A 25,318-nucleotide genomic window follows, 5' to 3' on the forward strand; every position below is an offset into this window, starting at 1 on the left:
AATATGAAGCCTCATCGCTATAGATTCTAGAAAGTAGGGAAAGGAAGAGGGAGTGAGGCAAACAAGAAAAGGAACGAAATAAAAAAGTGTGAAAAGAGTTATTTATTTCATCTGACATGCTTGAAAATGGAGTCTGTATAGAAACTATTATTAGACTTTGTTATAGATGTTAATCATGCCCATTAAGTGATTATAAAAATAAGAAAAAAATAAAAAACGCACTTAATGATTAAGATATGAATAATTAAGATGCAGACCAAAAAAGGAGACTTATTGACTGAGATTTGAATGATTAAGATTAAGACATTCATTAAGTACAAACAAATGAGGCCTAAATCGGAATCATAGCATACTAGTTGTGGACGGGCTTGTATGAATTGACAGGCTTTTATGTAATTCATACTGTAAAGAATTCAATTTTGTGCCCAACAGATTGAGACAGTTCAAAAGTACCAGCATACAGTTGTATATAGAAACCCCAAAGGAAAAGCTGGGAAAATGATAAAGATGGAACCCCTCTACAAGAACTTGTTCAAACTACTTCAGTAAAAAATTTATAACTTACCCGCAAGCCAGAAGCATAATCTTCAGCTGCTCGAAGAAGTTCCACTAGCTGAACAGCAGCATCAAGTGCATCTGGAGCCCAGGATGGTGGAGCTTCTAGAAGTCCAAGAAGAAGTCTCTGGGTGGCACTTGGAGTAGCAATTGCATAGTATCTAATCCAGAAGCAGATGTTAAAGATCACTTTCCAGAAGCAGATGTTAAAGATCACTTTCCTCTGTCAAAATTTCTAAAAGTAAGCTAACTAATGCTCTTACCGATGAAACAATCGTGCATATGGCTCAAGTGCTGGTAGCCCTGCAACAAGATGCTCATCCATAGGTGTTGTAGGAGGTGGAAGCAGAAGAGCAGGGACGGCAGCTGCAGTCAAGGTAGCAGTCTCATAACGAGCAACTTCTTCATCACAAACACTTAAAATAACGCCAGCACCATTGGCAACTGCCCACCTCGGAGTTGAAGGGATTAACTGAGGATGCTTTCCAGAGCCACGAGAAGAAGCTAAGATAAAATGCTGAGTCAATAAAGTACATCACAATTCTAAAGTATGAATATTCTCTCAAAATACTAGCTCATACTTCCACACAAAAATAAATTTATTGGTGTAATAGGAGGGATACAACAAAAGAAGAAAATGAAAAGAAAGAATGCAGAAGCATCAAACATATAAAACAATTCATACAACTTCCAATGCAAACTTTCATATATGTAGAGAGCTTAGATTTTCCACCTAGAAATTGGTAGGCCTTTTCTCTCTATGAGGTACCTAAATTTTTGTCACAAGGAGAAAGGAATCCAGCATGGCTTTCAATAAATAGGACGGAGATAAAGTTGTTCTACATGCCCCGTTATTCAAGTGAACTGTTTTAGATAGCTAAAATGCAAACAGTAACACTCAAGTTTTATACAGTGTTGTATGTGTAAGTTTCCCATATTGGACAAATGTAAATATAAAAAATGTAAAGTGTGACTATTAAAGGATTCACTCATAAGACATTTCTGTCATGCATTTCAGTTCTCTCATATTTCTCAAATAGTATCCGAACAAATCCGGAATCAGGTTCCACACCCTATTTTTTCTTGTATCTCGTATTTTTCAGAGTACTTGTTTTGTTCATCACCCGATCCCTGGACGATATAAAATAGCCCCTAGAGCTTTCAAGTGTGTGTTTCTTGATTACTCTTGGGTTCAAAAGGGTTATTGTTGCTACTCACTCGACCTCTGTCAATGCATTAAGTTAGCCAATTTCACCTTATTTGAAACTCAACCTATTCACACAGTTTTCTTCTAGCCATCTTAAAACTCTATGCTCTTAATTCTTATCCGCACAATTTCCACTTCAGGAACCTATCGTCGCCTATACTGCATCTTCTCCATAGGGTCACTGCTCTTCTTACCATTGCAACCAACATTTGACATCAGGTCAGGATGATTTACACTGTCCACCAAGCGCTTTCCTTGTTGTGGAACTGCTTCTTACATAGTCCTCTGATGACTGTTTGATATGGTATTTGTTTTTCTCGTAATCATCATTTACTTTTTTGACTTGTCTTTATTATCATCATGTTTTGTTCTTGTATTGTCCGTCTTATGTCTTTGTTCCAAAGCCCATAGGTAAAGCTCTTTCTATTGGAGTTGGCAACATGTTATGACTGAGAAAATAACTTCTTTACAATTTAGTACTGCTTGAATGCTGGTTCGCTTGCCTCCCGTAAATTTCAATGTTGGTTATGCGTGGAGTACACAATGAATGATGATCCAGACAATCAGGTTGACCAGTATAAGGCTCGTTTGGTTGCTAAAGGTTATCCACAAACATTTTGACTTGACTACGGTGATAAATTCTCCCTCTTGGCTAAGATTGCTTCCATCCTCATCATATCAAGAATATATTTCTTCATAGGGATAAATATATTTCTTCACATGGTTCTTGAGGATGAAGTATACAAGAAGATGTTGCTAAGGTGAAAACTAATGGTTTTTCATGCCGGTTTTGGATAGATGTTTTATGGTCTAAATCAGTCTCCTCAGCACGGATTGTCTAGTTCTGCATAGCTGTTGAAAAATGTGACATGATCAACAATAAGGCATATCATTTTGCATTTAATTCACGTTATACTCCAGTCTAAATTTTTATCACTATTAGTGATCTAATGTTGAAGTTACAATAGTATAGACAGTGATCAAGATGGTACTGCTAACTTGAAATGATATTACGTTCCAAGCTGGGGACCTAGGTATGATGGAGCACTTCTTAGGTATTGAGGCTGCTCAATCCATCAGAAATTGACATGAGCATAGACATTCTCCTCACATTCTTAAGGAGAAAACCATGAATGATTTTAAACCTATATATATTCTTACGGATCCAAGTGTTAACTTTCTACCAGGTTAAAGAAGCTTCTTACTGATCTGGAGAAATATAAGAGGTTAGTTAGCAAGTAGATGCTCTCACAAGTGACCAAGCCTGATATTATCTTCCAAATGAATTTTGTGAGTCAATTTTAGGATTCGCAGTGTGATTCTTTTATAAGGTAAAATAATTATATTGGTAATGGGAAGAGAACTCCTGTATACAAGTGATATATCAAAAAGTAGAGGATACAAAAGAATACAATTATCTAGGAAAGAAACCCAATCTTTTATAAAAATTTGGAATCTCATGGGTACACCAAAAAGAAAAAAGGGACAAGAGGCTATTTCTCAAATAGACAAAGTCATTTTCTATCCTTCAAAAGCTATCCTGAAGATTCGCAATGTGAAGATCGTTGGGATGCAATGGTTTGTCCTTCATTATAGAAATATGCTTTAGGAAAAGGAATACTCTATAAGGCTCAAAGATACAAATTGGGTTGGGTCACATTCTAATAGATGCTTTGCTTCTGGATATTTTGTTCTAGTTAGAGGCAGTTAGTGGTCATAATAACCAAAATGTGCTTGCAAGATCTTATATAGAAGCAGAATATCATGACATGACAATGACAACTTGCGAACTCTTACAAAAATGTTGTATCACTAACCTAATACTGAATAAAAAATGATTGGATATTATTTGAACTTGTAAATTTAAAAATATATTTAGCTAAATATTATTGTGATGCTCTTTTATTACAATGCTTTAAAGATCAACCAAACGGCACAAGCATGGTGCATATGATAAACAAATTTCTATCTTAAATAACCTGTGGGCGAACCTAGTGCATTAGTTATGGGTTTGTCCGAACGTGGTTCAAGACCATGTATATATGTTAGAACTGAATTAGTTAAAAATAGAATTTGAACCCAGTAAATCAAATGGGTTGTTGTAGAATTCCGAACTCGGACCCATAAAGTTCAATCCTGGATCCGCCTTTAGTACAAACACAGTATGTATTATAGTACCAAGCAAAAGCAATATGTTAAAAGAACAACATATAGCAGTGTAGAACAACAAATTTTTCATAATTGATATGATTGAGTAGTTCAAACTCAATGCTCTCAGCTAAATTATTAGCGTGGGCAAACAAAATGTGGTATTTTTACCATGAACTTCACAAATATAAATATCCCGGTAATTCAGAAATTTCATAAATGCAGTCCAAAATATAAAATTATAAAACTTATGTATGTTTTAAAAGGCGTGGGCGTGAGGAGTCTTACTTAACACGGGGCGAGGCGTAAGCCCCATGGATCTTTAATTTTAGCATTTTATAAATAAATAAATAAATAAATTACATTATAGAAAATTTAAAACAAATTGTAAAATTAGTGGGAAAATATAAATATCTATACAAACATTGCATATGCACAAAGATTACAAAAGATTTTATTATTACTTAAAAAGTAAAAGACATAAAGATACATTGAACCTATACCATGTCTATGATGGAAACTTAGAGTTGTAAAAATGATACATTAGTTCCTGATAATTCAAAAAATAGAAATGAAAATAATAAAAGTTATTGTGTGATGACGTAAAACTAGAAAATAAATCCTCATTATAATACAAACAAAATCTTTTTTTTTAATAGTGTCTCCAGAATAATATCTAAACTAGAGTGGTACTAAAAGAAATTCTAAAATAAAAAACTAACAAAAGAACAACTTAAAGAAAGCAAAAACAAAAAAGACTCGGAGAAAAAAGAAGCAAAAGAAGGAAGCTGCAAGCACAAAAGTAGAGCAATCGGTCAGGGATAAAACTCTTGCACTGTAATTTGACTTTTGAATTCTTTTTAGTTTGAGAATTTTATGAATTAAACTTTGAGTATTTAGTATTAAAAGTGATACATTAAGCAATTTTAGCTCCAATTAGGATAAGTTCTCTGAGCTTACGCCTCAAAAAATATAAGCCCAGAAAGTTATAACATATGCCTAAGCAAACGCCCAGAAGTTGGGACTTACGACCCACGATCCTTGTGTCCGCCAGTACACCTCAGTGCATTTTTAGTGTGCTGTGCCCTAGGGCTCGCCCAGGAAACGCCTTTTGAAACACTAATCATCACTACCAAATTAAATCCCACGAAGCTTACATTGAAGAAATCTGAATATTTGATTAATGGATTGAAACGAGGCTTTCTAGTATTATATTGATTCTTAAGTCTTTGAGATTTACAATTTTCTTCCTTTTACTCTACTGGACGGGATCCTAACCCCATATGCATAGTTTTTTTCTTTGAGAATGAAAAAAATTGGTATTAATACAATTCAAAACAAAACAAATCCCGGGACTAAATAAATTGTAAAAAATAAAGCCACTGCCTAATGATGAAGGAAAAGGGTATTTCATGCCCGTCAAAAGTCAAGAAAGGGCACAAACCCTAGAAGACATCTTAGTTTACACTAGAGGTGGCAAATGGACCGTTTGGGCTAAAGTAGCGTGGCTCAAGGTGGGCTGAACCAATAGATGGGCCAATGCCCAAACCTTGTTTAGGCTAAGATGGGCTAAATGATGGTCATAAGCCAACCCACCCAGCTTAATCCACTTTTTTAAACATTTTGAGAAACTAAAAGAATCGAAAATTTTCTCTCGCTCATGCTTTTCCAAATAAATGGAGTTCTGAAAATCAAATCTAAATACTTTTTGGATTTAAAAAAAAAAAAAAAAAAAAAAAAAAGCTCAAGCGTATGCTTTCACTCAAAATAATAAAGATACTGTAAATATTTCCTCATAAGTTATCCCAATGCATAAATTCTATTCGGAGTTAAAAAAAAAAAAAAGATTAACCACGTTTTGCAGTTAAAAAATTAATAAAAATTAAAAAACAAAAAAGTATTAATTTAAAAAAAAAAAAAGGTTAATCACGTTTTGCAGTTGTTACACTTTTGAATGGAAGGCAGTTGATGGGTCAGTTTGGGTTCATTTGATGGGTCACTTTGGGCTAATGATTTATGATGGGTTAACTTGGGCTTAGCCCAAATCAGCCCATCTTCAAAATCACTCTAGCCCTAACCCATTAAAATTTGGCCGGGTTAGATCGGTTTGGGCTAATTTTGTCACCCTAGTTTACACTCTTAAAAACAAGAACCTATCTTCAAAATCACTCTAGCCCAAACGCATTAAAACTTGGCTGGGTTAAATGGGTTTAGGCTAATTTTGTCACCCCAGTTTACACTCTTAAAAACAAGAACAAAAATGGGTCAAAACGACCTAACCTATTGGATTGTCTTAAAATTACCCACCGTCCCCTAAAAACCCATCATTATTTTCTAGCTTAAAACTACCCCCTAAAACTAACGGTTGACTACTTGGTTTAGTGGGGCTTTATAAAAATACACGTGGCACTTCTCTATTGGTCAGGGGTTTATTAAAATTCGGGGAAGGTTGGGTTTATGGGGTGGGTTGGATCTTATTTATTTTTTTGGCTCCACATAACCTACAGAGAAGTGCCACATGTATTTCTATGAAGTCCTACCAAGCCAACAAGTTAGCCGCTAGTTCTAGGGGTAGTTTTAAGCTGGAAAAAATGGTGGGGTTTTTAGGGTACAATAGGGTAGGAGGATAATTTTAAGCTATGTTGCTCAGACTCTCCAAAAATGCAACCAAACCCGTGTCGGATCCTTCCAAAATGTACTACTTTTGGAGTATCCGACACGCACCCATTGGCATTTTTGAAGAGTCCGAGTAACATAGATTTTAAGACAAAACCAATAGGTTAGGGGTAGTTTTGACCCTTTTCCAAAACAACAATGAAGTTTTCACATAATTCTAATACAAGAGCCCCAAAAGAGAAGGGAGATGATTTGTCATCTCCAAACCCAATATTGTAAGCAACTGAGGGAACTGGAGTGAGCTACTCTCGAAAATCCTACCCCTTATGCATGGTTCAAAAATACTCACAGGAAAAAAGTTATAGTTACTTTATACAATTCAAATAAGTAAAGATTTATATAAATAATCTTACTCGATTTAAAATTCCTAAATATTAGGAGTTCCTACATAGTTCAAACAAGGAAGAATTTAATAACTAAAACTTTAGTTAATTTCAATGTCCTAAATGTAAGAATGTAATTAAATGACAATTTTGTCAGTGTGAAATCTATTTTTAAAGGATAAAAAGGCGATCAATATTTTGCATTGGGGTTTCGTGTTTTTTATAGTATAGACTAGGCTAGGACAATAGATGTGGTAACTAAAAGGATGTCAGCAAACTATCCTCAGGTTTTATTAGCAAGGTCTGAGAAGACTTTTAGCCTACAATAGACACATTCATTCAAACAAATTATCAGTAAGAATTTCACGCTAGCTATTTAGAACTGAAAACTGAATGTGCAGTTCTTGAACCATAAAACAGACAGAAATCCAAGAAATGAAGTTCACATACCAGTTGATGGTGGCTTTAGTTCTCCAGCAGCATACTTTCCCATGACACCACCACACCTACATATGCATGAATCATTTTGCTACATCAATAGCATGATAATGTAGCTCAAACTTCCTATTATCATCGATCTCTAGCTGTCTATGAAATAGTCTAAGAACATCATTTAATGAGAAAACATTCAGGTCAATAAAAGACATAAAGTTCTTTAACAAGAGAAGCACCAAAAACTAATTAAACAAAGTAAGCATCGGGACAAGGGATAAAAGAAATAGATGGACCACACCGCAGAAGCGAGCCTTGTGTTTGTGGTGCTACATATATGTACTATCCATGAAAAGCTTTTTCAGTATGGGCACAAGCATAAAATAGAGTTGTATTTCAGTGTGACAGGCACAGCGATAAATGAAAGTTTTAGTGAAAGTTATTCAAAAACATGAAAGCTTGAGAAAGCATGTCATGTGGGACTTTGGAGATAATCCCCATGCACTAGTATAGACAAATAAATAGACCAACCTTGGGAAAGTCTCTTGATTAAAGGGCAGAAAGAGAAGCTCTACCTTCTCTGTGGAAGAGTTATTACAGATGTTTTTCAAATAAATACTGGTCTGAAACTTCGATTGTCTATAGGAAAGATAGAAATATTTTCAAGAATTGAAGACAGAATTCTGCTGAACAAGAAGACCAGTTGCAGATAGGACAGTGCAAAGAGTAGTTGCAACTTTCTGAGTAGATTCGGGAACGGTGGTTAAAGATATAAGAGGATACTATAGCAGCCTAACTACGCCAACTGTCAGTGCATTACAGTACCCGAGTTATTGCTGTACTACTGTAGACTGCCGCACTGTATATAATTACTATAGCATGTTGAGTTACTGTAGCAGAATTACTTTATTTATGGCTTCACCAACAATGGCCAGCTCTGACTCTTGAAGGAGACTGCACTAAATATTGTTTTCGGGAATGGACCAAAATTACCTTTAAACTATTGCAAATAGAGCAACTTTACCCTCTGTTATCTTTTGGAATCAGAAATGTCCTCGCCGTTATTTTATTGGCTCACAATTGCCTCCTCACTAATAGACTTCCAGCTTGGACAAACAGCTTAAGAAATACTTAAATTTATTGCTGAAATGGATGCTCATTTGTCCAGATTTCGCAAATTTAATTTTCGTTTTTCTTTCTCTTCTCTCTCTCTCTTCTTTTTCATTCTTTCTTCTAATTCATTCTTTCTGGTTTCCTACTTCTCTTCCTGTAAGAGAATCCAAGCTAGAAATGACTTCCAAATTAAGTATCAATTCAAAATTTCCATTCATTAAACTAATTTAACAGCAAAAAAGAAAGTGTACAGATCAATATCAATTGAGGAGTCAGTAATGGCGGCTTACCGTCTATTGTTCACAAATGGGTCGTGATCAGTCAATGGTGCTTGGGTTGTTTACATGGCAAAGGAGAAATCTTTTGCAACTGGGTTGTTGATTTTTCTTCAAATTTTAAAAAAATTCAGGCTCTTTTTTCTAGTGGGTTTGGGTCAGTTAATGGTGTTAAGCTACTTTACGTTGCAATGGAAAAACTTTTTGCGACTGTGAGATTGATTTTTGTCAAAAATAGGCTATTTTCATGTGGGTCTTTTTTTGCTCAAGTAAAAGATTTCATTGATACTAACAAGACCAACTTGGCCATATACAAGTGCTATACCAAAAAGAGGAACCTACAAAATCTATACAAACAGGAACTACGTGGGTGCACCAAAAGAAAATAAGGGGTCGGAGGCTACTCCTCAATTTAGCAAAGCTCATATCCACCCCTTCAAAAGCTCTCCTATATCTCTCTGTCCAAATGACCCACATTAACGCAAGAGGAGTAACATTCCAAGCCTTGTGCCTTCTTCTCCTAGCTCCACTCTTCCAGCTAAACATCAACTCCTTCACGGAACTTCATGTGGGTCTTAATCAACAAACACCAATGAAAAACCCACCGGTGGCAGAACCCGCATAAGTCGACAAACTTGTTTCAACTACACCACTACTTTCTCTCTGCCTTTCACGACCAAGAAACCTCCATGGCCACCACTACACTTGGTGAACTTAATCTTTGTTCTCTCATCAATTTCTCCGTCGGCTAACCAATTTTCACTAAAATGGTGAACTTAATCTCAGCCATGAAATTTTTTTGATGATTCTGGACTTCGAATTTAAAAAAAAAAAAAAAGGGAGGCGAATATGTTTTTGTTGATGAACTTGGGATGTTTTCCGATGGTTCTTTTTACGGGCAAGGGTGGGTCGTTTTGAATGAGTTTCCAGTGAGTATTTTTCATAGGTGGATGAGGAGCAAGTTTTTTCACCCCTTTATTTTAGATGGGTCTTGGGTTATAAAATGGGTTAATGGGTAATGAAACAAGTTAATGGTTCTTTCATCCATGTCAATTGCTCAGCTGGACAACCGTTATATCTGAGGGCAAGTCCGGCCCATTTTTTAGAAGGCGAGGACATCTTTTATGCCAAAAGATAATGAGGGTAACCGTTATATCTGAGGGAAAGTCTGGCCCATTTTTTAGAAGGTGAGGACATCTTTTATGCCAAAAGATAATGAGGGTAAAAGTGCTATATTTTCGATAGTTTAAGGGTGTAATTTTGGCCCTTTTTTCTTTTTTGATGAAACACAACTACAACTCTACAAGATATTTTTTTGAAATTGGTAACTGTATCTATATTTCATCCTGATCAAAACAGTACATAGGTTGTACTGAACCATATTTACAAAGGTATTCCTACTTTCTGAGATCCTACTCCTACATTGAATCTAATACATCAATGATGGAGACTGTATCATTGGAATAGACCTGATTACACCAGAAACATAATAATAACATAATACAATTCAGCTTGATTTTCTGCATACTGTTTTCTACATTTTCAAAACACCTAGAGTTTCTGCATATTATTTTCTACTCTACAAGATATTCTTGGTTTCATTAAAAGATGTTGAGAGGACAAGACACATAATATCACATCTACGAACTGGTAAATCTAGAGTTCAATAGTAGAACATGAAAAACCCATCTCAAACAACCATTCTCTCATTTTAATCATCTGTGTGTACTATTTTGTACCTTTTGTTGAATGTAGTCATTTTCTTTGTATGACGGTAGTTTCTGGGCTGCGCGGTGAATGTGGTCATTTTAAATCTTGTCTAATCTTATATGAGCGCACACCTATCTTAGCATCCACATCTCTGCAGCATTCATCTTGGAGATATGTTGGACTTTGAAGGACCGATATTCACTCTTATACAACATCACAACCAGCCTAGACACCTTACCTTGCCTTTCCCTTTGGTGAGTGTCATTCTATCACATAACGCTCCAATAGTAGTAGTCCATTTCAACCATGCTATTGTGATTCTATGTGTCACTTCTTCATTATCTACCATTCTCCTGGACATCATGCCTACATATCTTAATTGTTTGCATTTAGGCACCGCAATCCCATCAAATCTCACCTCAATTCACTCTTCTTATGTTGGCTAAACTTTTTTTCTTTTATAATAGTGGTGTCCGGATCAGCTTACGCTCACTTCGACTAATTCCACGTGGTACTTGCTACCTCCCAACAGCATGTGTACCGAGTAAATTTATCCCTCAAGACTTGGACAGATGAGAAGAAATCACCTGGTGTTTCTTCCTCCGTTAGGATTACAACCTAAGACCTCATAATTCTCAATCCATTTCATTGACCACTAGGCCACACCTTTGAGTGACTTATGCTGACTAAACTTGCAGTGTGCATAGTTAGTCTTCTTCTAGTATTCTACTTATCCTAGAACTCTTACTCTAGAGTGCTGCTCTATAGTTCAAGCTTTTGATTGACAATCTCGCTAGTTTCGTCAATTTGTGCAATATCATATGCAAAAGCATACACCACGAGACGTCATCCTATATAATGTTTGTTAGCTCATTGATAACTTGGGTAAACAAGTAGGGGCTCAATGCCTTCACAAAAAGCTTCTAGAGAAAGTGCCAGCAAGCATGCAATACTAGAAATAACAAGAGTAGGAAAGTTATATGAAGTTTTAACTATTGTTAATGACTAGTCCTTCATCTTGATGAAATTTAAATATAATGAAAAAGTCAAGGATAGGCGACCATGTAGACATACTGCACACTTACCAACGGAAGTAATCACTTCTAATACCTAGAGGTGCGGCGAGCAGTATATCAGTAATCCATGGAGACAATGGCCTCAGCGTTTTCCTCTCATGATGCACTGAAGGCATACTAGGTTCGCTATCAGCAGTTTTACTTGTTGAAGCATGGATTCCTCCGCTGCCCTGTTGCACAACTTTGTAAATCGGGCGGTTGTAATGTGTCAAAATTCGTAGAATCTCTCCACATGCAAGAGCCCACTGTTCTGAATATTCCTTCTGCATTTAAGAGCAAAGAAATAGTATGAAAGACTCCTATTTTGCAAGAACTAGAATGTTTGCTGGAAAGACCATTGTATTCACATGGCTCAATAATTCAAATTCATAGTTCAAGATTCTGAATACCTCACTGCTTGGGCAAACCAATGATATGAAAGAAGCAAAAGGTGGACAACTTTTATCATAGTCCAATGTGCCATCGATGATGCATGAAATAATTGGAAGAACTACAGCATGCCCATGCTCTGGGTGGTGAAGAACAAAAGTCGCTGGAAATCAGAAGCAATTAATCAAAAGGCAGATAAAACCAATCAAACTCACAAATACATGGGAGCAATAATCTTAATGCTGGACTTAAATCGTGGTTATCATCTGGATTAAGGATTATGATACCTAAAACATCATCAAAAAGTCTGTTTTCCTTGCATGGATACCGGTTCCGTATCAACTGCCGAGATAATACACATTATATTAGTTTTCCGGAATATTGAAAATATTCAACTAGGTAGAGAAAATTATGAAGAAAGAGTGTTGTTGGGAGGATAGTTTCTGATGTAACTACATACCTCAGCTATATCTTCAGGAAATTGTTCTGACGTGAACTGACCAAAGTACTCAACATAGGCAGTAATTTGAGCCTGCAAAGAGAATGAAGAAGGTTGTTATGACTGAAGATACAAATATCATATCAGAAGATAGAAAACAAAAGGAAAAACAAATATTCTTCTTTAGACATTTAAATGTTCAAGAAGATAATGCAATAACCACATCTATTACCTATTCAAATCTAAACAAAAAAAATAAAAAATGCAAGGTCATAATGCAATGAGAAGGAGAGATACAATTCTCTGAGGTATTTATCGTCAAAGTTAACAGTAGTTTAATCCCCTGGGTTTACACACTTCAGGAGGAAGAAGCTCTCAGGTGATGGCCCTTTTTCCATCTGCCATCTCTCAGCAAGCGTGTATCTTTCTCTTTTGGTCTCACCTTTATTGGTCAGGCAGTGTGCATATTTATATATTGGTCTATTTTTTTTGTTTCATGTAATTCCTGGTAGATATTAAACAGCAAAGACACCCTGAAAAGCAACTTGTTAGTTGTTACTTGTCTGCTCCAAGTGCATTGCAGACAATACTAATCCTATTTGAAAGTGCACCCAGGGGCGGAGCCAGACATAGCCAAGGGAGTTCTTCGGCAAAAAATTACACTGTTTATACATAGTTAAAATTATCTTTTATGTATATTTAGTACATGCTGAACCCCCTTCGACTTCTTCGTGTGTTCACTTAAATAAATTTTGAACCCCCTCAGCAAAAATCCTGGTTCCGCCACTGAGTGCACCCCTTTATACCAACTAAGAAGTAGGGGTTGTAGTTCCACTCACTCTTAGACGCAAAACAGTAACATCACCGACTTGCTAGACATACCATAAGAATTAATAATCAAATGGAAGACTGATAAACAAGCTTTCAAGCACTGCAACAATATCTGGAGTATATACTGAATACACCACGTATAAGTTTGTTAATGGCATTATCGGGCTTCCTTAGCCATACCATCCTAGGCTTCAGTTAGTAAGATCTAATAAATGAGATGATGGAAAGCAATCAAGACAAAACGTAAAAGAGAGTAAGAGAAAGTTAAATCTCAGTATTAGATATTTCCAGAAACTAAAAGATAATCACAGAATACTGAAGCGTGCACCTTACATTGCATGCTTCATGTCCTATCTATTTAATATCAAATCAGAGTTTCTCCTTATGATCATATGTGGAACTACCTACTTCAATGTGCTCTCCTTCTATTGGTATAAAAAAAAATGATGTCTACACCCTTTCCATAACTTGTGAATGGTGAGTAAACAATAAAGTACAAAGAACTAGACCACCCCATTGACACCTAAATGCAGCAGTTAGTAACGAATATATGGTCTTAGAATTTGCATATGTTCAGCAGATCTGAGTTCTTTGGTTACTTAATAGACTTTTTATAGCGGGATACTCAGTAAAGATGATAGTGAAGATGATGTTGTGGCCATGATTAAGTAAATAAAAATATGCTCTCTTTAACAGTTTAAGTTTTTGGATGAGATGGTGACACACTTCAACATGGTGTCAGAGCAGGCAGAGGTCTAGGTCCTTAGTTCGAGTCTCACCGCCACCTATCATCTAAAAGCATTTTTTCGTGCTTGGCTCATCAAAAAGAATCAAGCCTCGCACATGAGTGGACGTGTCAAAGACATAATTAAGTAAATAAGGTGTACTCTCTTTACCAGCTTAGCTTTTAGATGAGAAGGTCACACACTTTAACAATGAACAAGTAATAGGTTTTAGCAAACAGATCCCCTTAAATAGACAGAGAGATATTATTCAGAGTGCGATAGAATCCCAAGGCCACAAACATTTGATTAGAGGCCTTCATAGAACAGAAAAGGTAAAGAAGAACTGAAATGCTCCACTTGCCAAACGTCTCAGGCTGTGCTAGTGAATATTCGAGCAGCTGAGGAGCTTTTCTAATAGTAATAAATTTATTATTCACAAAATCAGCAATAAGGTCGAAATATAGAAAAGGATATTTTTATAGATAGGGTAATGAATTTCATTAACAGAGAGGCCGAGACATGCCCGTTTACAAGAAGTATACCAAAAAAATAGAAAACCTTAAAAAAGGACATGATTTTCTACAAAAGTTAATGATGGATTACTCCTACTTTTAAATGCATATGGGGTCAATGAAGTCCAAGAAAGTTTCAAATTTATGCACATTGTGAAAGAAAGAAAAAAGGGAGCTGTAGACTTTATGCTTTATACTGTGTACAGCATCAAATCTTCCTCAAAAGATGCATAATTCATTTCCCTCCAAACAGTGCAAAGGATGCAGAAAGGAACTGTCTGCCAGATTGACTTCCGTGACGTCTTTATCCTCCATCCAGCTTTTTAAAGTAATTTGGTATAACCCATTGCACACTGGCTCCAGAACGAGCACTACACTGACAGCTAAATGAGCAGAAAAACAAGTGTTTAAGGGTTTCCATATAGCTTTTGCACTGTGAATATCTCGTGCAAATGTTAAAACTCTTTTTTATGTAGGTTAACTTGTGTATGACATGCCTTGTAAGTAGTAGTCCAAGTAAAGCAAGCAACTTTTAAAGGTGCTCTGATTCTCTAGATTATTTTCAACATCTCGCTTCCTCTGTTCTGTACGTAGCACAATTTCACAGAAAACTTGCAAGCTGGCCAAAGAACTAGGATACCATTTCAACTTCCAAATCTTGTAGGTCTTTTCTGTGGAATAGAAGAGAAAACGAGAGGAACTCGGCTTGATTATTCCCTCAAGCTATTAGGGTTTAAATAACTATGTTAACATATCCTAAAAGAAAAAAGGAAATCAATATAAATCAATACCTAATTACAATAGGAATAAATTAGCTATCAACTATATTTACATATATTCTAGGATATTCACAAGGATCTAACACTCCCCCTCGAGTTGGTGCATACAAATTATATATACCAAGCTTGTTATATATATAACTTGTTCTGGGACCGGCTAGGAGCTTGGTGAATATGTATGCAAGCTGATCATTTGACCGGAAAAGAACTTTGTGACGATGTCTCCAGAGAGAAGGACAAAATGATAATCAAACTTTGTGTGTTTGGTCCTCTCGTGAAACACCGGGTACGATGCAATGTGAAGTGCAGCTTCATTATCGCACACAAGTTCTATTTCTTTAACCTCTCCAAATTTCAACTCCATTAGTAGTTGATTGATCCATATGAGTTCACATGTCGCTATTGCCATAGCCCTATCTTCTGCTTCTGTTTTAGATCTAGCAACCACATTTTGTTTTTTACTTTTCCAAGTCACCAAATTTCCCCCAATTAGAACACAGTATCCAGAAGTCGAACGTCTGTTAGAGGGTGACCTTGCATAGTCTGCATCTGAATATCCAACATTTTCTTGTCAAAGAGAGATGACAGTCCAACAAATTTGTAGATCTCATGAGGGTGTTATTCACTCGGATCTAAGATTCAGAAGGAACCTTCATGATTGGGAGATGGAAGAGTATGAAATTTGATAGAGTTTTGGTACGGGCTAGACACACCAAACAACCTGGCGAATGTTAGGTATGGCGAGAGAGCAGAGATGGCCTATTCACTGTTAGCTCTAATTATAAAAGGTAGCGAGTGAGAGAGGAATGTTCTTTCCCCCATGGCTCCATTTGGATCCCTAGAGCACCGAGGAGGGTTTGTTTCTTTGTACGTTTGGTGGCAAATGGTGTAATCTTAATAGTGGAGAACCTGAAAAAGAAGAGAATCACCTATGTTGGTGTTTCATGTGTAAAAGTGTAGATCATCTTCTTTTGCATTGTAAGGTGGCGTCGGTTATGAAAGGCGGCCCTCAATTTGTTTGGGATGCAATGGGTCATGCCAGGTACAGTGAAGGAGGCTTCGCAAAGTTGGACTCAAAGAGAGGGAAGAAAAGCCCGAGGGCTTAGAGCGATGCCCCCTTAGCAATCATGTGGGCCATTTGGAAAGAGAAGAATAAGAGGGCATTTGAAGGGTGGAGCTTGATTATGTAAAAATGCATTATGTTTTGTTTCTAGTCTCTTTTTGGTGTAGGTTCTCTTAATTTGGTATACGGCTTGTATACGGGGTTTTCCCCAATTGTTAATAAAATTATTCACGTTATCAAAAACAACTGACTTACAACACTAACTCGGAAGGCAATGTCGGGTCAAGTCACAATGAAATAATTCAACTTTCCTAGTTCCTACCCACCTCCTTTTTATTATTTTTTAATCAAGTAAAGTTCCTACCAGCCTCCTGTATCTTCCAAGATCACTAGGCCTCATTTGTTTTCAGTAAGATTACAACAACAAGCCCAGTATAATCCCACCATGTGGGATTAAGATGTCTAAATCTGAATGCACATCTAGATGATTAAGATGTTGTCTCTAGATCTGAACACTAAATGATTAAAACTGTTTGTTTTTCAGCATTTGAATGTGCATACTTTATTTATTTAAACATAATAAATATACAATTCAAATAAAAAAGTAACTAAATATTAGAAAATAAATACAAATTAATAAAATAAAATTATTATTTAATAAAAAAATGAAACATTTACGTTTGATAGTAATGATGGAGATGTTTATAGTGGTGGTGGGGTTTTTGAGGGGTGGGGTGGGGTGGTTGGCATGTGGGGTGGGAGGGTTGTGAGGTGGTGGTGATGCGGTGGGCGGTGGTGCAACTAGTCTGGAGTAGGGTGGGGATGGGTGGTCGCACGTAAAGTAGGTCGATGGTGGGGGTTGGGTAGTTTGTGGGGTGTGGTGGGTGGGTGGGGGTGGGGGTAGGATTGGGGGGTGGATAGTGGGGGGTTGGGGTGGGTAGTGGTGGAGTGGGATATTGGTGGGTGGGTGGGGTGATGTTGGTGGTGAGTGGGGGGGTGGGTGGTCGGGGTAGGTAGTGAAGGGTGGTGGGAGTAGGGAGTGGAGCCGGTGGTAAAAATTATCCATACAAAAACCTCTTAATGATATTAAGATTTTGTTCAAGATCTTAATGATTAAGACCTATTCAGACCAAATAAGTGCTTAGATCTTAATGTAAACAAATGCTAATGGCCTAAGGTCTGAACCATACAGATTCAGACCTCCATTAAGTGCAAACAAATGAGGCCTAAGAGGCTTCCCCTAGCCTGCTGTGAGACATGTGTTATGGACCGACAACCACATAAAACAGTTAACTTTGTAAGGGGCTTTAGGGCTTCCAGAATTGCTTCTATGGCCAATTGGAAAAGCCTTCCCCCAACCCCACACACTTTCCTGTTGAGAAGCATTCTCAACTTGTTCATTGAGAGACACCATCTCCAAATTTTTCAAGAGGAGAGCAAATTTTGGAACTTCCCAAGCAAAATAGTTTCTTCTGAATCAGATGCCGCAAGTGTTGCCAAGTTAGCATTGTTAGACAAAAACCCTACAGTATTAATGAAACAATAAATATCATGATACTTAACCTTAAGGGGTGACCTCTCCAACCAAGTATCCTGCCAAAATCTTATTTTCATGCCATTGCCTAACTTGATTTTTGTATTGGCTTCAAAGGTGGGCCATAAGCTGCAAGGGGAGAGCACAGAACCAGTGAATAAGCATTTTGATTCCCATACTTTCTAGAAATTACCCTCCTCCATAAACATGTCTTCCTTTCTGTACCTCCATAGCCACTTCATAAGCAAACTATATTTTTGTATCCGTAGATTTCTAATGCCAATCCCACCCCTTTTTTTCCCCATAACTACCTTATCTCACTTCACAAAATGAATAGGCCTCCTATCTTTGTTCCCCTCCCATTAAAAGTTTCTACTGATTGTATCTAGCTTCTTTCTCACACTTACAGGCATAGGAAATAGAGACATGACATAAATGAGTAGCGAGTCAAGGGCATTATTAATGAGAATCAGTCTACCTACCAATGATAGAATTGTCTTTTTCAAGTAGCAAGCCTGATATCGCACCTCTCCTCAATTTTTTGTCACACTTGTTTTCATTTGTATCTCGCTCCTAAAGGCATACCCAGATAATAGATAACTCCCAAATTTAACATCCCAGAACCTCCCTTAACCTATCAATATCTTGAACCTCACTGACAGCATACATAAGACTTTTTCTCAGATTTATCTTAAGTCCCGACACTGCTTCAAACAATCGTAAGATAGCTCTTAAGTATCTCATTTGTGATTCTTCAGCTCCAAAAAACACAAGAGTGTCGTCTTCATAAAGAAGGTGAGAAATTTCAACCCCACTATTCCTTAAGTGCCTTGCCGGAATCCTCTGATCCATCCTAGAGACATAGATTTGCGAAGCATTGAACTTAAACCCTCCATTGCCAAGACAAAGAGAAAGGGAGATAAGGGATCCCCTTGTCTTAAACCCCTAAGGTCGTGAAGAAGCCTTTTGGTGACCCATTGATGATGACCGAGAATCTGACAAAAGAATGCAGCTTTCGGTCAAACCAATCCTCTTAGCCCCAAACCCCGTATCTCTAAGCAGCCTGAGAAGATAGCGTAAGGTCAATTTACATGATCAAAATCCTTCTTGATGTCAAGTTTGTATAAACCCCTACTCCTTCCTGTCTTCTTCTATTGTCAAGACACTCTGTGATTTGTCTCGCTTTAATGAAAGTCATCTAAGAGTCTGCAACTAATGTGTTCATCACCCTCTTTAGTCTCTTGGCTAGCATCTTGGAAATGATTTTATAGAAGCTCCCCACTAAGCTAATTGGCCTGAAATTCTTTCATATCCAAAGCACCAAAGCACCAACCTTTATAGGGATGAGAGCAATGAAAAAAGCATTAAAGCTTTTTTCAAAGTTTCCTGTCTGATAGAAGTAGTTTTTGCCAACATTTCATTTTTTTGCCACTGCCCAACAGTGTTTATAGAATGCCATGTTGAACACATCTAGACCCGGGGCCTTTTCCGCTTCACAACTTCTAATAGTTTCTTCCACTTCAACTACAGAAAAGGGCCTTTGTAGCTATTCTGCATCCTCAATTGATAATTTGGGACAGTCTGATTTAAAAATTCGCCTCAATTCCTAATTTTCTTTGTACAAGTTGGTATAGAAATTGATAATTTCCCCTTTTGTTCTTTCTTGATCCTCAATCTGTTCACCATTCATTGGCCTCCATACCTTATTTTCAGCATCTCCTTTGCACATAAATATTCTTCCCAGCATATGTAGTTGGGTTTCAACATTCGGTGGAGTGGGAAATATGGACACTAAATATGTGAGGATAGTAAAAATACTATCTACCAACACCAATCTATATTAGAAAGAATGTTAGGGCCCGTTTGGCCATAAGAATTATTCACTTTTTTCCGGAAATTTTTTTCACTTTTTCCCGGAATCAGCGTTTGGCCATAAGAATTCCAAATACAACTTGAAGTTGTATTCCGGAATTTGAAAAACAAGAAAAACTTGTTTTTCAAAATTTTCACTTTTTTCACAACCAAAACAACTACTTTCAACCAAAAAATACAATTTCAAAAACTATGGCCAAACACAACTTAGTCTCGCATGGACAGATAATGTTTCTACGAAGTCGCCACCTTTATTCAAACGTTTGAATCGATTTTATATCGACTAACCTACTTGAATTTTCTTATGTTTTGCTTAGTTTTCACTATAAAATGATCAGTCAATATCACACTTCTTATCTTTTTATAGGTTTTGGACTATTTTCAAAAACGGAAAAAGAATGAAAATCAAGCAAGAAGTGTGAAAAAAGAGAAGAGCTCAGCACAGCTGTACTGGTGATTTCAATAACTACGTCAGAAAAATAAAAGGAACACATCTAGAGATTTAGCCAAACCAATCTCGTTGCAGCTGCACCAGTATTTACACAGGAAATGGACACAAAGCCAATGCAGATACACTGGGAACGGTAACATATGTGCCGGAAGTCAATCACAGAAGAGGTTTTGAAGCCGGGATTGAAAGGTCTCCTTACTTTGATGAGATTCTCGGGAGACTTATCCAACGAGCAAAGCGAATGTATTAGGCACTTTTGAAGAGCCATATTTTAAAGAGAAAATAAAGGAGAGACTTCGCACTAGAACAATAAAGGAAGACGAAGAACATTCAACCTTGTTTTTATATAGTTCTTCGTCCCACTCATCATTCCTTTGAATTTTTATTTATTTTTTTATTTTTATTTTTTTTGAAACTGGTAACTGTAATATCATTCCTTTGGATTTTAACGATGAACATTTGTATTCTGTTGGTGCTTTTGTTTCTTGCATGAAATAAACACTGTTAATGACGGTTGGATGGATCCAAAACCTGTTTAACGTGATATTTTTATTTTGAATGATTGCAGTTCCGCTTGTCAAGATTTTGATATTGTTATCAATCACTATGTTCAATAATTGCAGTATTATGACTTTTCTAGTTGATTTCAGGATTTCCATTTTATTAAATTTTGTTCTTTATCCTCAGGTTTTGCCTTCTACTGCACGAGCTATGCTAGACATAGAATCGTTTAATCCTGAAATGGAATAGACGTCCTAACTGAGAAAGAAAAATGCAAGAATATGTGGTGCAATGGTGGACAATCAATCTGATGAAATTGGACAAAATTCAAATCCGAAAATACATATAGTGCAATGCATCATTTGGTCTTCAGTCAGTGACAAAATAACTGTAGGTCAAGTCACCCAAACTCCTAATTCAGAAAGGGGGCTTGTTTAGAGAGGTTGATTATGCTTCATCTTCCAAAAGCATGTTGTTCTAAGTGAGGATAATGTTTGCTATCACCGCTTCCTGTTTTAATTTCTTAGTGAAATACTTGTCCACAAGATTCCACTTTAGTGGATCAACCGATTCTTGTCTCTATCTCTTCACAACAAGGAGTTTACTATACGTATGGCCTCCTTTAGCCTTGTCTAAAACGTTGGCTCCATGGTCCAAAGTGATCTCTATTTTTTCTCCCTCTCTGTAACTTTTAATATCTTCTGGGGATATCCATTCTCCTTAAGTAACACCAAGATGTGTCAAACTATGTGCATAGTCATTACTTTAACAATCACAAATATGCAGAGTTGTCAAAGGCAAGAAGCGTAGAAAAGGCACCATGGTTTGCTAAGTCTTTTTCGCCCAAAATGCAATTGAAGTATGCTAGTGAAGAAGAGCACAAATGAGGAAAAAAACAAATCTATTATTCATTTATTCTCTATATGTGTGTCTGTGTGTGTATGTGTACGTATATATGCGTCTGTGTATATGTGTATGTGTGAGTGTGTATAACACATGAAAAATAACTATATATGCAAGCAAAAAATTTAATGGACAAAAGTCCAAAGAAAAGCCAGATGCTATATATGAATAATCGTTGTCAATAAAAAAAAAATTATTAGAAAAATGGGGAAGTAATTCAATAAATTAAAGAGAACCCGTTAAAATTCAATACAAGTAAAGATACAACTTTAAATTTCTAATTCAAACTTACGAACTAATAATCTTAACTAGGTTTCTTTATTTCCTATTCCTAATTACTAATATATTCATCCATAACTTTCCTAAACAATATATGTCGCTTTACCGGCTATTATTTATTGTTAAAGGCCGGCCCCTTCAAGAAAGAACCTATGGAAGCAGCGATCCATCTTAGTGACTAGATAGAATGGCATGTAAGCAAGGTGAATGCTCAACCTGTGCTGCAGGTAGCTTCACGACTTGAGTGCGTCTTAAGTGCACCTTAAATAACACTATAAATAGGCAAAATATTTCAGGCGAATCCAATTGGAGTACTAGACATAATTAAAACTAGAAAACAAAGCCGTACTTGAAACATTCAAGTCAAACTACACGTATTTCGATTTGGTTATCAATTTGCCTCTTAAAAAACAGAAACTAAAAAGCAAGGTTAACTAGCAAAAACCAACCGAACCGAATGAACGGCGACCTGAAGAGGAATCTATTTAGATTTTTTAAATTCAAAGTCATTAAGCATGCAAAAAAGAATTACTAGCTACTAAACTGTGTGATTCTTGACATTGCTTCACTACTATATTGCATGAGTAGGTCCCTTGTAACTTTGGGATAGAGTAGCCTTTCTTTCTATGTAGTGCAAAAGCAATAGCACCTTTTATTACCCCTCCAGCTCAGGCATTGATGTTTGGGCTGAGAAATCCTCTTGCCATTCTACCTAATCATTATATTTTCTTTTCTTAAAACTGAACAAACAAATAGTGTGGTTAAGCAACTCAAACTAAACATAGATGACAAAGTTTTTTCAATGCTCCCTCTATGATTCTCTTTACATTGTTTTTAATTATGTTCAAGAGGGTGCATCTCTCCCTGCATTACATAGTGCAGTTACATTTGTCCGCATCAAAAAGGAAAAAAAAAATAGACACGATCAAAAGAACGGGCCTCCAAAAGTATGATAAAATGTACTTAAGGCCAACCTAAGCAATGAAAAATAATAATAATTTGTAATGTTAAGAAAATGAACACACCTTCCGTTGCTGTGAATCTTGAGGGGGAGGCCAAAATAATGAGGAGAATTGAAGGCCATCGATCCACCTCTCGCATGTAGCAGCCATATAACTGTTGTCAATCCAAGAATTTTATCGATATGAGAGGATGCTTACAAGTAAGGCCATCAAATACCACTACTAGGATCCACAGATTGTAATTCAACATCTAGGATCCTAGCAAAGGATGGTCCAGAACTTCTAACGAGCAAAACCACCTCAGAGCTTCAATGTATCACTGAAATAATATGCAGGTTACGGGAATGTAAATTTCCCTAATTAAATTATAAGCAGATACTAACTACGAGGTACGACTATTCATCCTGCAAAACAAAAAACAATGTTACTCAAGTAAGTATCTTCCAAGAGCTAAAATAGAAGGTTTATTAGATCGATTAAACCAATCACAAAAGTTGTGTTTGAAAGAACTCTTGGAGGATTGCCATAAGAAACCAACAGGGAAAACAAATGTTTCATAAAATTAAATATTTCTTTCAATGACGGCATCCTTGCTGACATAACGAAATATAAAACCAAAACTCTATGAAAAGTAAAACATCAGAGAAAAGTGATTATAGTAATTTACTTAACAGACCATTAAATTGGCACAAACAAAAATCATATGACCTGTCAAAGAATTTATAAGGAAAAATTAATTCTCAAGCTCAACAAAAGAATTATGCAACAACTACACATCAATTCCAAGCTAATTGGGTTGGTTTCATGAATCCTCAATATCATAAATATATTCTGTTGGGGTCCATAATATTTCAATACTCTGTACTTACGGATTATCTAACACTAGGGGTTCTCTGATATAGGGCAGAGCAACCAGTGTAGCTACACGCTTTGGCTTAAACCCTGTATTTGCGATATAAGTTTATTTAATGTGTATAAATAATATATATCCATAAACCAGTAAGCAAAATCGATTGTGATTCTGAACCCATCAACTAAAAATCCTGACTCCGACTCTGCTCTAATATACTCTAGTGGTTATATTTTTAATATACTAACTCCCGTTTGGCCATAGATTTTCAAAAATAATTTGGAAACATTGTTTGTTCGTGAAAATTTATCTTCAAAAAATTTCAAGTTATCTGGCCCAAACCGGTTTTTGGGTGAAACTTCACTTCCACTCACAAAATTTCAAACTTTTTTCAAGTAAAATGCATGTCCAAACACAACATCAAGTTCCAAAAATTTATTTTTCAATACAACTTCAAAAACTCATTTTTTTTTTTCAAGTTTCAATTAAATCTATGGCCAAACGCTAGCTAAGATTTTTCTAGTAAGCACTACTCTGTAACAAAGAATTATATATTCTAAAAAAAAAAGTAAAATCAGCCAGTATGAAAATCAATATAGGAAAATATTAGCAAGTAAATAAGATAGGCATAGAGAGGTATGATGAATAAAATGGACTGAATCTATTTAACTATAACAGCAAATATTCAATTAAATAATAAGTGAATCATGAATAACATATACAATTTAAGATAAAGCCACATTACTTTGCTTGTTTTGCTAATAACTGAAATAAAAAAAAAAAAAAGTTAAGAGCTTTCAATACTCCTTTATCAAATTTCACACTTTCTAACCAATTCAATTATGAACTGAGGCAAAAGCAAGAAAGTATAAACTAGTCAAGAACAGCATATATCTGTAGAGATATTAAATAAATCCCATAGAAGAAAACAGAGCTGCAAATATAAATAATTGTAGAAAACAGAGAGGAAAAAAATAATACCTGAAAATTTGAAGGAAGATTGTTTTTAGAGATAATTTTGGAGAGGTGGAGGAGAAAGTATAGAGAGAGAAGAAATGAATGTGAAGAGAGAGGAAGATACAGAAGAGATCTTTAGCTGAGCTCTCCCTCTTCCTCCTGATTTGCATACGTGGCATTTGATATTTTTCTCTGGACCTTAGTGCCCATGTGTCTTGTCGTGTGATTCAACCCCATCATGACATGTATGTATGATGTATCTCATGAGTTATGAATGTCATTAAATGAAGTTACTTGCAATGTAATTACCATCTAAGTGGCATGATTATGAGAAACTGTTTGTATGTCATCAGTGTAAAAACTAAAAATATAATCGAATTTAGAATAAGAAAATCAAAATTTTAAAGTAAGTGTGAAATCAAACACTTAGGAGTTGTTTGGTAGCTGGTTAGAGTTATGCATGTATTAAAAATGCATGGATTAGTTATATGCAGGGTTAAGTTATTCATACATTAGTTATTTCATTTTCTATCCTGATTAAAATAATACATAGATCCTCTTACAACTCCTACATGTATTGCTTATACGGGTTTCTAAATCTCAAAACAAACACCGTATTAATTTTATAGTACATAAATAACTTACCTCCTTATTAGCTGCCAAGCATGATATTACTTATGGAGAATTTAGTACATGCATAACTCACCTCCAAACCAGCTAACAAACGATCCCTTATTTTATAAGATTAGTTTTTGGATAGGAGTATGTGCGTGTAC

General features: G+C 36.1%; 1 protein-coding gene across 3 annotated transcripts in view; it reads right to left on the reverse strand.

The window, feature by feature from the left end:
- Positions 1-24,736, reverse strand: part of LOC132627376 (protein GIGANTEA-like) — a 33,937-nt gene extending 9,201 nt beyond the window's left edge. Inside the window, exons 1-9 of one of the 3 annotated variants that reach the window (XM_060342689.1) lie at positions 24,567-24,736; positions 22,799-22,889; positions 12,345-12,416; positions 12,172-12,226; positions 11,905-12,047; positions 11,525-11,778; positions 7,360-7,415; positions 819-1,059; positions 566-716 (exon numbers count right to left, since the gene is read on the reverse strand). In XM_060342689.1, the coding sequence (XP_060198672.1) occupies positions 566-716; positions 819-1,059; positions 7,360-7,415; positions 11,525-11,778; positions 11,905-12,047; positions 12,172-12,226; positions 12,345-12,416; positions 22,799-22,889; positions 24,567-24,721 (1,218 nt within the window). In that variant the 5' untranslated portion in view covers positions 24,722-24,736. Of the gene's footprint in view, positions 1-565; positions 717-818; positions 1,060-7,359; positions 7,416-11,524; positions 11,779-11,904; positions 12,048-12,171; positions 12,227-12,344; positions 12,417-22,798; positions 23,140-24,566 lie in introns of all 3 variants that reach the window. The other 2 variants (XM_060342690.1, XM_060342691.1) reach the window with 2 other exon arrangements.
- Positions 24,737-25,318: the final 582 nt, after the last annotated feature.

Source organism: Lycium barbarum, chromosome 2 (genome assembly GCF_019175385.1).
Source record: "Lycium barbarum isolate Lr01 chromosome 2, ASM1917538v2, whole genome shotgun sequence".
Classification (NCBI taxonomy): Eukaryota; Viridiplantae; Streptophyta; class Magnoliopsida; order Solanales; family Solanaceae; genus Lycium; species Lycium barbarum.